At 45.7% G+C, this 15,797-nt stretch overlaps 1 protein-coding gene across 1 annotated transcript in view; it reads right to left on the bottom strand.

The window, feature by feature from the left end:
- Positions 1 to 1,531: 1,531 nt before the first annotated feature.
- Positions 1,532 to 15,797, bottom strand: part of HTR4 (5-hydroxytryptamine receptor 4) — a 49,732-nt gene continuing 35,466 nt past the window's right edge. The window contains exon 6 of the mRNA XM_042903021.1: positions 1,532 to 1,622. Within this exon, the coding sequence (XP_042758955.1) occupies positions 1,532 to 1,622 (91 nt within the window). The remainder of the gene's footprint in view (positions 1,623 to 15,797) is intronic.

Raw genomic sequence — 15,797 nt, 5'->3', positions numbered from 1 at the left:
GATCAACGTGTAGGATAAAGTCCTGGGGTGCTATCAAATCACAGCCAAGATCATTGTTAAAACCTCACACGGCTCATGTGACACAGTTGGGTTTATTGCCCTGGGACCTTTCCTCTGGGGCAGTTGGCAAGAGCCAAGGACTCAGCTCTGAAGAAAAGACATCCAGGTTAATCTGAAGGGCAAAGTTGGCAAGACCATAGGTCTAGAAGGCCCAGATGAAGAGGGTAGCTCCTTTGAAACAGAGTCAAAAGGCAGGCAAGCCATGGCTTTTCGAGGTAGCTGACGGCTGTAGCAGCATCCTGTGGTCCTAGAAATGGAGAGGGATCTTGGCGATCCCCGAGTTCAAACTTCAGTTCACGGACATAGAAAGTGAGGCCCGGGAATGGAAGGGCGGGGGTCAAGATCTCACAGCGTGTTAGGAGCAGAGCCAGGGCTGGAACTGGGGTCCCCGGTTCCAAGTCAAGCACTGTTTTCCCACCCCAGCACTGCTCAGTCCTGCCCTCCTGCACTTGGGGAGCTGCGGTGAGTGTCGCTCCTGTGCAGTGCGAGCTGCCCCACAGTCTTCTCTGGGAGCAACAAGGCCAGATTCAAGGCTTTTGAGCTGCTACCGTGGGCTTCGCCACAGGTCTATGGGAAAGATTCCAAAGTCTTTAATACACACTGCGATGTTGGTGGCCCTACACAAGGCTCTTTAGAAGAAGATGCCCGGTTCTAGTCCAAGAGGGAAGCAAGCATCTCAGAGCTGCAGGGCCCGAGGCCACAGCACGGGAGGAAGCCGTCTTCGGCCAAGCTGCAAGGGTGCCACAGAGACCGTTCTCCTCCGAGAGCCCTCTGCTCCCGTCTCTTCCACGGTACATAAATGGACACCGGACTTAAGGAAGAGGGAGGGGAAGTCTGCAGCTGACATGGGGGCTGGCCAGGAGGATGCACGCTTGGACCCAGACACCGGAAAGAAAGTGTATTGGTATCTGGCACAGCACAGGACGGGGAAGAGACAGCAAGCACTTTGAACGTGGCCGTAACAGATGTGAACAAGCAAGTAACGCGTGCTTTTGGAACATGGCTCTGACCAAGACAGGCGTGGGGAGGATGTGTTCTGACAACGTCTGTGAGCAGACACAGCAAAGAAGGCTTATTTGGAGACATCTATGACTGAGATAGGACACAGCGAGCGATCGTGTTTGGAACATGAGAGAGACAAACCAGGAACAGTAAGGGGACATACTGGGGACAACAGAGAGTGTGAGGCACGGGCGAGACGCCAGGAAGAGGGAGTGCTGGGGAATGAAAAAAAAAAATCCCTTCACAGGGGATCTCTGGAGGAGAAACCCCAGGCAACAAGGAGGTTGTCCTGTCCCCTGACTCCCTCCAGCGCCACCTGCTGAAGCCCCAGAGGAAATCCCTGGTGGCCGTGGGCTGCCTGGCGTAAGACACGGTGGAGAGAATGGCAGGTGCAGTCCCACACAAGCAGCAGTTTAGAATCTGCCCTTTCTCCGAGGGATGGCTGTCTTCTGAGTCACTGCCCCGGGGCCTAAGTGTCACTGGGCTGAGCAGCCACCAAGGAAGAAGTTGCTGGAGGGTGACAGTGACTCTCCCATTGGCCACCACACTCCACCGCATCCCTGGAGAGGGGAGATCATAGCACCTCAGAGTTGGAACGGACATCCCCGATGATCTCTGCAGGAGTGCCCCTTGTGCCACACAAGTCATTTACCCCCTACTCGGGAATCTCCACTGACCGGCCAGGCCATTATTATTTTTGAACAACTTCAGTTTTTACAAAGAACTTATTAACGTTCAGCCAAAATCTGCCTTCATACAATTTCCACCCAGTGGAACTGCTGTGCCCTCTGGGGCCCACTCAAAATTCTTCCCTCTACTAATTATATCCTCCAAATTTTCTCTTCTCCAGGCTACACATTCCCATTTTCTTTAATAGTTCATTATATATTATGGTTTCCAGATTATTGCTCATAATGATCACCGTTCTCTGAAAACAATCCCTATCATGATGATCTCTCTTGACATATGGTACCCAGAACTAGCACAAATCTACACAGGGAGCCTGACTTGTATATATCATGCACTTTTCATCATCAGTTTACTTCTGTATGAATGTAGTCAACACTAACAATGGCAACTTGCTCTAGGCTTACAGGGAGCTTGTTAACAATTTGTATCTTTTTGACACAAAGAGCTGTCAATTCCTGTGGTTCTTTATTAAATGGGTGCAGAGTGTTTATTTATTTATTTATTATTTTATTCTATTTATGCCAAAATACAGGCCATTACATTAGTCTCAGATAAATTTCATTTTATAGGTTTGGTATCATTTTAGTCAATTGAGGTCATTCTAAATCATAACAATCGCAACATTCAAGATGCGATCATTTAGCACCTGTTCCAACTAGACTTTAAGGATTTCACAAGCACACGGAAGATCAGATAATTTATTGCTACCTAGACCTTTCAGTTTAGTGTCATTCTGCCTTCTAGCTCTTTGGTCTTCAGGGAGGATCAAAAACAAAAACAAAACGACCCTGTTGGTTAGGGCAGGGCTGAAACAGACTTGTTTCGGGCACAGACTGCCTTCCCCGGGAACAGCTCACACTCAGTGGGCCTGAGAATAAACCCACCCATGGAAGGCTTTATCCAGAGCTTTGCAGAAATGAATCTGCCCCGCGGTAAATCTGTCCTCATAATGAAATTAGTTGGCATGAATTGTTTTTTTAATGAAACAACGCTGACTCTTGCTCACAAATCATTTGTGTAATAGCTGTCTTAGCATTTTGGTAAGGTCTATTTCAAGCTATGAGTCTACTGTTTCTGGAGTCTAGCTTTAGTCCTTTTTTAAGAACTGGGGCAATATTTACTAGTCTCCCTCCAGGTTGCCCTCATTTCCCCCGCCCTCAAAAAAGCACCAGTCAGAGATCTTATCAACTAGCTCCTTTAATCCCCTGAGATAGAATACATCTTGGCTCAGAGACAGTTAAATATTTTTCATGAATCCTGGACAGCAACCTTCTCCCTGTAATATTCTCATCTTTCCGGATGGAAGACTATTCTTATTTCAATAGAATATGCAAGATTTCTTCCCTAAATATTGAGATCTAACTATTTCTGGATTTGCTACTTGCTCTGAACATAGCTTTGATTCAGCCTTGGCTATATATTCCTTCTTCTATGCTATTTTCAAGTAAAAGCTCTCTAGATAACTCAAGATGCAACCTCAAGTCTTCATATACCTCCCTCCATTTTTATGTCTTGATCACTAAACATATCTATTAAAAGAAAAAAAAAACGAATAGGAAGGAAGGAAGGAAGGAAGGAAGGAAGGAAGGACAAAGGAAGGAAGGAGACAAGGAAGGAAGGAAGGAAGGAGACAAGGGAAGAAAGAAGGAAGGAAGGAAGGAAGGAAGGAGACAAGGGAAGAAAGAAGGAAGGAAGGAAGGAAGGAAGGAAGGAAGGAGGAAGGAAGGAAGGAAGGGTTTCTCATTTCCCACTAGCCACATTTCCTTTTTTATCACACTTTTTATTTCCACCATCAGCAACAATAAAACCAAGCCAGGCATTAGGCTAAGCGTGTTATATGTGTATTAATCTGTGTATTTTGTGCCCATTTAACACACGAGGAAACCGAGTTTCACAGAGTTTAAACAATTTCCCCAAATTTACTCAGTTAATAAATGGTAGGATCAGACCTTACATTTAGGCCATTTTTGATACCAAAGTCTGTGCTCTTAATTATCCTGATATATTGTTACTCGTTGTCTCGAGAACTGTCATAGCTAAGTCTAGTGTTCACGTGCTGCTGCCCTAGCGTTTCCTTGTCCCACTGTGACAGATTCCAGGGTAAAAGGAGCATGTGCAGGGGTTTGTATTGTATCTATTCCACCTGTGGGAAGCCTGCAGGGTGATGTGGCTCCTCCTTTTACTGAAACACAGTGCGACTGGGATGTTAACACAGGACTCGTTCCTGGAGACCCCTCCTGCCCCCTAAAAGAGAATCTTTGCCAAGTGGCACATGTATATTCCGTGATGGGGAACTGGGGATACAAAGCTGAAAAGGAAAAAAGTCCTGCAAAAGGCAGGAGAAAAGTCAGGAGGGCATAGTCAAAGAGAGGAGCTGGGTGAGGAGACAGCACAGAACGAGGACAGAGGACGGACAACGTGCAGAAGATACGGGCTAACAAGAGCTACGGAGTCGGGTATGCGGAAGGCTCCAGAGTAGTCAGGGAGAATGGAGGAGGTTCTCCGAGAAGCGTTTCTCAAGGTTACACTGGCTCTCTCCTACAATCCTTCCAGAGCGTCAGAGATAAAGATCGAGATGACCATGGAACCACTGTTGGATGTCTGCATTCCTCTTCAGGCTACATGAATGCACAGAGTATTGCAAGGTGAATGGAAGCCAGAACGCAGGGACCTGGGAACTAACGCCTTTTTACCGCTCATCCGCACGTGCCTCCTCTCATGACTTACTCCCTTTCGTGTGCCTCACTTTCCCCATTCGCTAAATGAGGAGGAGGATCATCTAGAAGATCCTCTGTGGCTCTGACATTCTGATTCTATGAGAGGCAGAGATGGTGGGTGACAGATCCAGACCTTCTGATTGGGCACCAGCTGCGTGTGGGACTGCTCTCCAAAGCTGTGGCTAATTGCTTGAATTTGGCTTTTAATATCCTATTGTTAGTATCTGATACTTTATATTCCGTATGGAGGGAAGAGGTTTCGCTGGAAACACGGGGAGGCTAATTTTTGGTTTGTATTAAAGAAGCTGAAAGACCTCAATTTCTGAATCTGTGAAATCACCCTGCAAAGCTGTTAAATGTATCTGGGGAGGATGGGCTAGGACAGCCGAAATGCCACAACTTAGAATGCAGCGAGACCACAACTGTCTCTCCTCAAACATATGCTTAGGCAAAACATTGGCAGAGCCGCTCAAAATCCCTGATGGAAAACCTCATTAAGAAAGAACCTCCGACATTTTAACACACGAGTTCCTCAAGTGCCATTTCTTGTTTTGGTGGTTTTAGTAAAATCGCCTACGATGTACAAAGCATTTTCGTATCTTTTTCCATACTTAATCGTTTACACAAATCCATTAAGATAGGAGGGTATGGGGTTATCATTTCAATGTGAGAAGAGGAAGAAGGTCAATGTAGGGGCATGGGCTGATGGATGGGAGAGGGGGATCCAGGACTACAAATCGAGCATTCTGCCTCCCAAACTAGGAACCCTGTCCACCGGGGCATGTGGAAGTCATTTGTGTGCAGGGAAGAGTTTTGTGGCGAAGTTGAACGCGAACAGTTGATGAAACAGACCTACAATTACTTGTGTTCCAGAAGAAGGAGACTGGCGAAGTCATCTTTCGCAAGGTGGTGTCCAGAGGTTATGTGTATCAGAATTATCTTGGGAACCTACAATAAATACAGAGTCCCAGGATCCACTCCTGACCTCTGTCAGCAGGGGTGAGAGGTCAGGGGTTGGGTGGGGAGAGCAAGCATCTTCATTTCTTAAAAAAAAATGCTCTCAGCTAATTCCTATGCATGTAGGAGTAGAAGATTCTCTGAGCAGGTGGATATCCAGTATTGTACTCACACCTGAGGCCGTGCTTTGGGCCAGACACTTAGGGGGCTTCAAAGGGAAAGTACAGGTGAGTGGGAAGGGTCAGAGCTATAACATGAGGCATTCAGTGGTGGTCCACAAGAGATCGGAATGGAAGCACTGAAATGCACACAGCAGTGCATTTTAGCCAAGTGGATCAGGGGGCACTTCTGGCTTTTTATGACACTGATGATGAAATAAGACTTGGCAATGAATCATAAAAATGAGAAGTTAAAAACGCAAAGGAGGGGCACCTGGATGGCTCAGTCGGTTAAGCATCTGACTCTTGATTTCAGCTCAGGTCATGATCTCATGGTGTATGAGTTCCATCCCTGAGTTGGGCTCTGAGCTGGCAGGGTGGAGCCTGCTTGGGATTCTCTATCTCTCTCTCTCTCTCTCTTTCTCTCTCTCTGCTCCTTCCCGACTCTCTATCGAAATAAATAAACTTAAAAAAATATGCAAAGAGCGAAGTTTGGAATGTGTTCTTTATGTGATGGAAAAATAAAATCCTTGGGTACAATTAGCTTATTGAAACTAATTGAATTGTCTATAAACAGCGAACACACAGGCTTGCACTATGTTATCAGTAAGTTCGATCGCTCAAAAGGCAATGCCCTAGGTCAATTTCTTCTTTTGTCTTTAGATTCATTATCAACCACAATAGAATCTTGACTATGGAAGAGCCAGTATTTTCCAAACATGGGGTGTGATCCACAGGGGATGTGTCAAACAGTGGGCACAGAATTAAATAATCTGAATCATAGTAAGGGTGTCTGATATCTCTTTAACTTATTCTGCTTATTTTTATTTATTTATTTTTAAAACATATATTTTTAGTATTTATTTCTTTTATTTTTGAGAGAGGGAGAACACACACATGCTTGAATGCACAAGCAGGGGAGGGGCAGAGGGAGAGGAAGAGAGAGAGAATCCCAAGCAGGCTCTGCACTGACAGTGTCCAGCCAGATGCGGGGCTCGAACCCCCGAACCGTAAGAACATGACCTGAGCTGAAAGTAAGACTTGGACAGTTAACCAACTCAGCCACCCAGGCACCCCCTTTAAATACATATTTTTTATATTTATTTATTTTTATTTTTGAGAGTTGGGGGGGGGGGAGATCATTCTGCCTATTTTAAAGAAAAAGACTCAGTTGGTGCCCCCTCTGGCTTTAACAAGTTTCTAATACCTAACACATGGAGAGCAGGCCTTAGGCTCACAGTCTTTGGCAAGCAATGGGATCAAGTCAAATTTTAGTGACCATAATTTATACAAATAATAACTGGTTTTGTTTTCATTGCACTATATTTAAAACAATCTTCTCTATACGGTTTTGCATTCGAGGTCATGATAGCTTCCTTTACAAATACATTTATTCAGATTAAAAATGTATTTAAAGGTAGTGGTTCAGTTGGGTAAGCATCTGACTCTTGATTTTGGCTCCGGTCACGATTTCACGGTTCGTGAGATTGAGCCCCACGTAGGGCTCTGTGCTGACAGTGCGGAGCCTGCTTGGGATTCTCTCTGCCCCTTCTCTGATCACACTCTCTTTCTCTCTCTCTCTCAAAATAAATAAGTACGCATTTAAAAAAAAATGTATTTAAAGGTAAATAGTAAATAAATAGTAGCATGGGTAGAATGCCGATACAGTAGAAGTTGTGAAAGTAGCAGGCAAGGGACGAAAGTTCTTATCAGACAGATGGGAAAACTGACTTGCAGTGAACACAGAGTCTTGGCAAGGACATAAAGTGATGCGTCTGCAGGGTGATGGCTCTAAAACCACAGGCCAGCACTCCTGCTATTTTCTGCTACTTGTCGAAAAGACCCAAATAGCTGAGTTTGCACAGTTTGAAATGCCTAACTAACTTTTGCCTCTGGACACAATGTATTCCCAGAGCTTTTTAACCCTACCCCTGGCCTCAGATGTGTCTGTGTTTCAGTATGCCGAAGTGCAAGGTCAATCAGTGGGCACGGCTTGTTCCAATCCTGAGGCACCTCTCGCCCTACCTCTCATATGCGCAGATGACTGAGGTCAAACCATTCTCCTGGTGAGACCTTTTTCCCCCCTCCTTGCCTACCACAGTTCCTAAATGACCAACAAAAGGATCGGAACGTTGAGTCTTTGGGGGATCAGACTGACAGCTTTTTCTGCTGAACCGTTTCAATGTGGCTGAACCTGAAAATATCTAGGAGAAAATGCTTTAAAAGTGCGGACCCACAAGAAAAACAGCCAAAATTTATTTATTATGTGCCATTTACTGTGCTAAACACATCGTGGGTTACCTTACATAACTTTCACAGAAATCTCCTGACACAGGTGCTACTATTTGCAGGTTCTGGTTGACTGGAATGAGGCCGAGTAACTTGTTCCAAGTCAAACATCTGTCACCAGGTGGAGCCAGGATCGGAACTGGGCGATCTAACTGGCGTCTCACTGCACCAGCATGCACCTTGAACGTGCACCTTCCGTCAACAGGCACCCTCGGGTCCTAGCCCCTGCGGGTAAGAAAATGGCCTGCTCTTGGGAGGCTGCCCAGGTGAGTAGAGAATGTGTCAGGTGCATAAGAGTACTTCCGATCCCTCGGGGTGAACTAAGCTTCAAGAGGAGAAGCAGGTGGTAAGAGAGCCCAGAGGGGGAAGTGATTAGTTATTGCTCAGAGATTGAGGGGGTGGGGACCAGGAAAGTTTAGAGAGCTCGTGTTGGAACGCTGCCTTGAAGAATGAGTAGGCTTGTCCCAGGCAGGAAAGCGAGAGAGAGAGAGAGCATTCAAGGCAGCAGAAATAATCCAGAGGTGGGAGAACTCACTATCTGCAGAAAACTGATCGATCTTGCACGCTTATTACGCAGGGAGTTAGGCTGGGGAAGAGTTGAGGGAAATGAGCTGGACAACCAGGTTGGGTGAGGCCAGGAGGGCTTTCTATGCCCTTCACTATCTGTCCACTACAAGTCCCACTATGTTGCTCAAGGTTGTTCTATTAGAACTCAACCCAGCTGGCATTTACAGTTTCAAATCCCACAGGTCTGAATGGCCTTTCCATCGTCTTGAATGCTACATATGAAATAGGTTGTCTCTCTCTGGTTATATTCTACACATTGTCCCCAAAGAAAATCAGAGGCAGAAAAAATAAATTAGAATTTGCAATAGTGTCAAGAAAAGGTCACCCTCAAATCACCAAATACGTGAATAGCCTTGAGTTCAGTTCTAGAGTCCATTCTTTTGGCAAGTCATGGGCAAACTGGCCTGAATGCAGAGAAAGTTGCCCAGGATGGCTTGATTATGTGTGTGTGTGTGTGTGTGTGTGTGTGTGTGTCTGCTTCCAAGGGCTCAAACCATCAAAAAGAAATGGGATGATAAAATCTCAATTGTGAGTTCCTTCATGGCAGGGATCCTGCCTATCTAGAAATCTGCTGTGTCCCTACTGCCTGAAACAGTGCCTGACCCACATTAGGCATGTAATAAAAAGGCAAGAGATGAATGAATCAGGGAGAAGGACTCAGAGTTCTGAGACCTGGATTCAGATCTTTGTTCTGCTCATACAGCAGAATCGTCTTAAACATCTTACATCTTGGAGCCTCATTTTCTTCTCTGTAAAATATTGGGTTCGCTAGTCTATTTCAGGCATCTCTTAACAAGACTAACAACCCCATGGAGTGGCCACAGGAGACACTGGAGGGATGGGGTCGATGGTCACGGCTCTGTGCACACACATCCCCATATAAGCATCTGTTGTGATCAAAGCAGTTATACTTTATTGCTCACACGTCCAAGGAAGATTCCATTTGAACAAAAGATTTCCACATCTGCAAAAATGTGTTTAAAAACTACTGGACTGCTCGAGCTCTGTTATCACTTCCAGCTATAAAACTCGAAGCTTTGATGATGCTATGATATAGAGAAGTAAAATTTGACCCAAATCTGCAACCACTAGGGCTGTTTCAACAATAAAATGCCTTGCTTTGAATAATAATGAACTGCCTCTCATGAGGGGGGCGATTGAAAACCACTTATCAGATAAGCTACAGAAGAGACCACTGCATTAGCTGGAATATTTGGTCAGATCACTTCTCAAGCCCTTCTGACGTCCAAGAACCAAAAATTCTATATTCTTTCAAGGGTTTTCCGTTCACTAGTAAGGAGCACAGTTTGGTGGTTTCCAGCAAGGGCTTCGAAATCAGATGAACATGCGTGAGAATCCTGGTCCTAACCCTCACCAGCTGTAAGACGCTGGCCAAATTAATCTGAGTCTCAGTTTCCTCATCAGTGAAATGGAAATAATAATACCTGCTCCATAGAGTATATTAAAGATTCAGTAAGATGGTGCATGTGATACACTCCGCATAGATGCCTCGCATACAAACCAGTGCTCAGTAAATGGTAGATCTTACGATGACGATGATAGAGAAGGAGGAGGAGGAGGAGAAACGCGAGGGGGAACGTCCAGACTAGGAAACCAAATTATTCCTAACGCAACTGACTATTATACGTGACAATATATTATATTACGACAATATATGACATATATTATTATATGTGACAATCACATATGTATAGGTGTGTGTGCCCAGGATGTATGTGTATACACATGGACACACACACACACACACACACACACACTCCTTTCTCCAGAGGCAGAAATGTAAAGCAGGCAAGGCCAATTCACAAACACAGGAACAAATTACATTATACCAGCCAGCGAAGGAAACGAAAGTCTGAAAAGAATAAAAGGAAGAGGAGCAGGCTCCAAATATATTTGTTTGTCATGTTGATCAAAACACAGATTCGCTCGTTTCTTAGAGAATAAAAGGCTCTCCAAGAACAATTCTAACTGTGAAGTGTTTCTAAGAATCTTGTTAAAAATAACCTAACATAGGCATGGAAACAAGACGAGACGTTCAGAGATCATTTTCTGAAAAGGAGGTTCTTGGCTCTTGGCTTGAATCTAACCCAGAGCACACACACAGTTGTTTGTTTCTATAACCAGAAGCTATTCACTGGGTCTCCTCACGCAGGGGTTGGAGACGACGTCACAGTGCTTCTAGAAGAACGGCAGCTAGAACCTGCTGCATGCCTCCGTTCGCTGCGGCTCCCATATACTTGAAGGTGAAGTACTTCTGAGCCTGCTGCTCAGGAACCATCCTGCCCCTTGTCAGGAGGCTATTATGGTGATTTTGGCACCCAAGTGCTTCCCTCCACCACCTGTTCTGACAACGAACCAGCGTTCGCGTGACAGGAGGCTCGTTCTGCTAACCTGCGTCTCTGACTTTTCGCCTCGAAAGATGCTGATGCTGACAATGAGAACTCAGTTTATCAATAGCTGCTGTGTTCCAGGATCCATATGTACAGTATCTCACACAAGCCTCACAACACTTTTATGAGCAAGGGCCATTTAGAACAGGAAGAAGTTGAGGCACAGAAAGGGCCAGTAACTTGCCCAGGGTCACATAGCTTCAAGGTGGCAGGACCTGAAGTCAAACTGAGGTCTGTCAAATACCAAGTCCTATGCATTTGGTCATGATATTAAACTGCTCTACAGTACTCTGGCTCCTCCCAGGTTGGGATATTGCCTTGCTGTTTCCAGAGCCTGAAGTCCTGGCCCTGACATACGAGAAATGAAGAACATGAATACCAGATTGAGGGGGATGTTTCTCTAATCTCAGCCTAGGGCTCCTTCTCCCTAAACATATTTAAATAGTAACTATGTTCATATTAAGGGCTCAAGTGATAGAAATTTATCGTGATGGGTGGATGGGACAATATTTCCCTCACACGGAATCACAGGCATTGAATCAGCTATGTAGCACGGAGCATCTATACAGCCTGGGGATAAATTTCTTCCTTAGATACGTCTAAACTTCCTCCCGTCCACAGACTGCCGGAAGAATCCTAAACCAAAACAGAATGGCCCTTGGCATTAACACTACTACCTCTGGCACATTTCTTCCCACTGGCCGTCTTTCCAGAAAGTCTCCAGCTCCAACCAAATGAAATAAAATGACTGAGGTAGGTCTTGCTCCCTCTCGAGTGTAGCTGCACTGTGGGAGGATTTCTTGCGGTTCCGTAACTCACGCAGCCACAAAGGAGGGATCTGAGGGCGTTTCCTTAGACCTCCCGCCCCTTTCTCCGCCATGCTCATTCAAGTCAACGCTTCCAGTGACCAATGTTGACCACCACTTCTTTTTTTTAAATGTTTATTTATTTATTTAGGGGGAGAGAGAGAGAGAGAGAGAGAGAGAGAGAGCAAGCCAAGAAGGGGCAGAGAGAGAGAGAATCGCAAGCAGGCTCCATGTGGTCAGTGTGCAGAGCCCAGTGTGGGGCTCAATGTCATGAACCATGCGATCATGACCTCAGCCAAAATCAAGAGTTGGGCGCTCAGCTGGCTGAGCCACCCAGGCACCCCTTGATCACCACTTCTAAGTGACTGGTGGTTGTCCCAATTTCTCCTATTTTATTCTACTTCTTGTCTACTTTAATCCCCTTATTAGGAACTCCCTAGAAAGGCAGTCCATGCCATGTTGTGCTGAAATACGAACTCGTAAAACTTCAGTCTTTTGTCCCTACTTCTCTCCCTGCAACCTTGAAGAACAAGCCAGATCCCCTTTTCGTGTAACGGTCCTCAGATAAATAAATAAAAAAAAAATGCTGATGACCATGATTTCCTTTAAGCTCAGCCTCCCCTGTGCCTGACATTGTTGCTCCTAGGTCCTGAATTCTGCAAGGGAAATCATGGTGTTTACCCTTTTCTGGACACACTCCAGTCTGTCAACACTCAGTATAAGATGGAACTTTACCGCCTCTATGGGCCAGGGACCTGCATCCTGACACCGTGGACCGAACACACGTTTCCAAGGAGTATGGGTTTCTGGTGGGTCTCTTAGAGTGTTCTGGAGGCAATTCCTTCCTGAACAGCTGCTCCGACTAAATCGGGAGGGCTGTGTCCCTGCCAAGTACATGCTGTAAGAGAACAAGCTCACAGAGCCTGCCTGGTGGAAAGGGCTTTTCAGCAAGGTTACTGCCGGCACCGTAACCACAGAAATTCCGGGCCCTGCTTCGCAGAACTGACACCAGTTATCGTGTTCTACAGGGTTTTGGGTTTTTTTTCAACTTGTCTCATCTTGGGAATGGATGTGAGTTAAGAGAAGCCATGTGGCGGGGTGTCTGGGCGGCTCAGTTCGGTTAAGCGTCCGACTGTTGATTTTGGCTCAGGTCATGGTCTCACGGTTTCATGAGTTCCAGCCCCACATTGGGCTCTGTGCACTGACAGCACGGAGCCTGCTGGGGATTCTCTGGTTCCCTCTCTCTCTCCGCCCCTCCCCCGCTTGCACTCTCTCGGTCTCTCTCCAAATAAAGAAACAAAACAAAAAAAAAACGAAAAACAAAGAGGAGTCGCGTGGTGCAGGGCACTGCAGTGGGCAGGTAAAAGCATACATTGTCCCCTGGCGCTGGTAAAAGACCCCTCTTGCTGTCGCCTGTCAGTGGTAAGGAGAGTCTATGTTGCGAAGCCCAGAGAATCCGTTTCAAGCAGGGTTTCTCAACCTCAGCACTATGTTGCAATTTGGGCCAGACAATTCTTTGTTGCAAGGGGGTCGGGGGCTGCCCTATGCATAGTTGGAAGCTTCGGCAGCATCTCTGGCCGAAATCCACTGATGTCAGTAGCCCCCGCCAGTCAGGAGCACCAAACATGCTTTCGGACATCGCCAATTGTCCCCTGGGTTACAAAATTGTCCCCATTTGAGAACTAATGGGTTATGCCCGCACTAGCTCAGTATTTAAGACGTGGAACGAGGCTTAAACTTGAAGGCACTTCCCTGTTCTATTGGTGCTGAAAGAAACAATGACTCCTTGGTGATCGACACAGGCTCCCTGCTCTGGCCACCGAACCAAGGGATCTCAATACTGCAGTACTCCTGACCTCCTAAAACAGAAGCATTTCTGGTCCCCAACTGGACCCTTTATATAGAATCTCTACCAGTGGAGCCCAGGCTCAGGTACTAACAGCTCTCAAGCAGCTCTAGTGTGATCCAGGGTCAAGGGTCGGAACCCCACACCATCCTGCCTCCATTCGTGACCCCGGACCACTCTGGGCGTCTCTGGAGCTGGGTGTGGTTTTGAAGTCTGCCCTACAGAGTGGCATGCCTGACCCCTCTTTATCGTGGGCGCCAGTCTCAGAGGGCTGGTACACGGAACCTCAACACCGTAGCACCAAGTCCAGCACCTGCAGAGCAAAAGAGGAACACCAAAGGCACAGACAACGTACGCAGCTTGTTCGGCATGGTTAGCACGTTTTAGATTGGGTCAGAGAAGTGCCGACAGGTAATTTAAAAGCCAGAAGGCATATTCAAAATAACAGTCCCGACTGTTCAGCAAGAGGCATAATGTACCCAGGAAACAAGTCTTGTCTCCTGTTGCTTAAACAATTATTTATAAACAGTGTGATTAATTTAATTTAATTCATCCCTGGTTTTTCTTCCAGTCGAGGGAGGGCGGCATTCCTTGCGTGGGAGCAGTGTTTAGAGAGCACAGAGATTTCTATTGACTCATTTCTTACGAAATGCTTATCAGGAAGCTGAAAAAATAACTGGAGAAGTTTGTTTAACCAAGATATGAATGATGTTATATATACAATTATAATAACAGCAGTTACACCAGCTTCCGTTTATTGAGCACTTTCTGTGTAAGAGGAGCTGGGCTCAGCTCTGCACATACAGTCTCGTTATTTAACCTTAACAAAAGCCCTAGGAGATGGGTTCTCATAGTATTCCCATTTTACAGATGAAGGAACAGAGACCCAGAAATGTCTGGTCACATGTTAACATTTGTATCAATAGTAAATGACAAGTGTCAGGACTAAAACCCAGGTGTGCCAACCCCCCTGCATGACAGCCATTATGCTTTTGGTTTCATAACTCAAGTTCACCTCCCTCTAAGTCAGAGGTGGGAACTTTTCCTTGAAAAATGTCTCCGTGGAGGGAATAATGCTTAGGCCTCAGCACTTCAGCCCAAAAGAGGGCATCCTGGAGGGCAGCTTAAGCCACTTGATTACTAAACTTCAGGTTAAGGGGAGCTCTTCTGATGTTGTTATTCTGTTTTCCTGGTGTTCTCTCAACAAGAGCAATGTTTCCTGAGAGGTTGCTTTAGGTTGTGATTGGGAAGGACGAGGGACAGGCCAGCTTCCTGGCTGTGTGAGCAGTGCAGCCAGACAGAAACCCAGGTCTTGGTTTAATGCTCTGTTTGCTGCCATATTGAAATTCTTAGTAAGTTTATCTTTGAACCTACGAAGTCGGAGGGACAACGGAACATGCACCAGTGATATCTGGGGCACTGGCGAGCACAGGCTATAGGTGCATGTGTGTGTCCGCCATAGTTCCTTGCTGCCTCAAAACGTTAATGATACCCCATGAGCACAGGATTCTGGTAGACTCGCCATGCCTAAAGTATGCCTCAGAGCAAATACAAGGTGAACACATCATGTATAGAAAGTGTTTTTCCTGTTTTCCATCGTCTCTTGGTCAGCAACTTCTACAATATGTTTACCAGGGAGTCTTACTGAATTCCCACAGATCACAGGTCCACTAGAATCCTACGCTCACGCTTCATATCAACACGTGTACGACTGACTAACTGGGAACACAGACAGCCCTGAAGGTCACGGTTTCCATCTGACCAGAACTTGGCAAATGCAGGAGGAAGGCAGTGCTGCTCGAAGAAGGAGGGGGAACCACCAAAAAACCCTCTATCATCTTGTATTTGCCAACCACTTCTGCTGAAAATATCAACAGAGAAAGAAAGGATGAGATATGGCCAACCACGGCTCTTTTCCCTTTTAGTCCTTCTTTACTCATCAGTTAGCTGAAGGTAGCGTGTTAGCGGAATGAGTGTGTGTACTCTCAAGAGGTGAGGTCAAATACGATTTGCATGGTTCGTGTCATTTTGGTGATTCCATACAAGTGAAATGCTCTCATGTTTGCATTTAAAACTGGCTTTGGGTACTATAAATGGTAAATCTTTGCTAACAATTTAAAATTAAATTTTACTTTCCTACTAGAGGACAGGTAAATAGCAAAGAAAATATGCCATGACGAGTTAAGAGAGAAACTGCAGATTAAAAAAAAAAAAAAAAAAAGGCTTTACATATTAATACTTTCAGTGGAAGCCTTATCTGCCTTTGACCAAGGGACCCTGCAAATTATGCAGCT

Source organism: Panthera leo, chromosome A1 (assembly GCF_018350215.1).
Source record: "Panthera leo isolate Ple1 chromosome A1, P.leo_Ple1_pat1.1, whole genome shotgun sequence".
Taxonomy (NCBI): domain Eukaryota; kingdom Metazoa; phylum Chordata; class Mammalia; order Carnivora; family Felidae; genus Panthera; species Panthera leo.
Note: the sequence above shows the minus strand (reverse complement) of the source record. Positions and strands in the feature narration are given on the sequence as shown.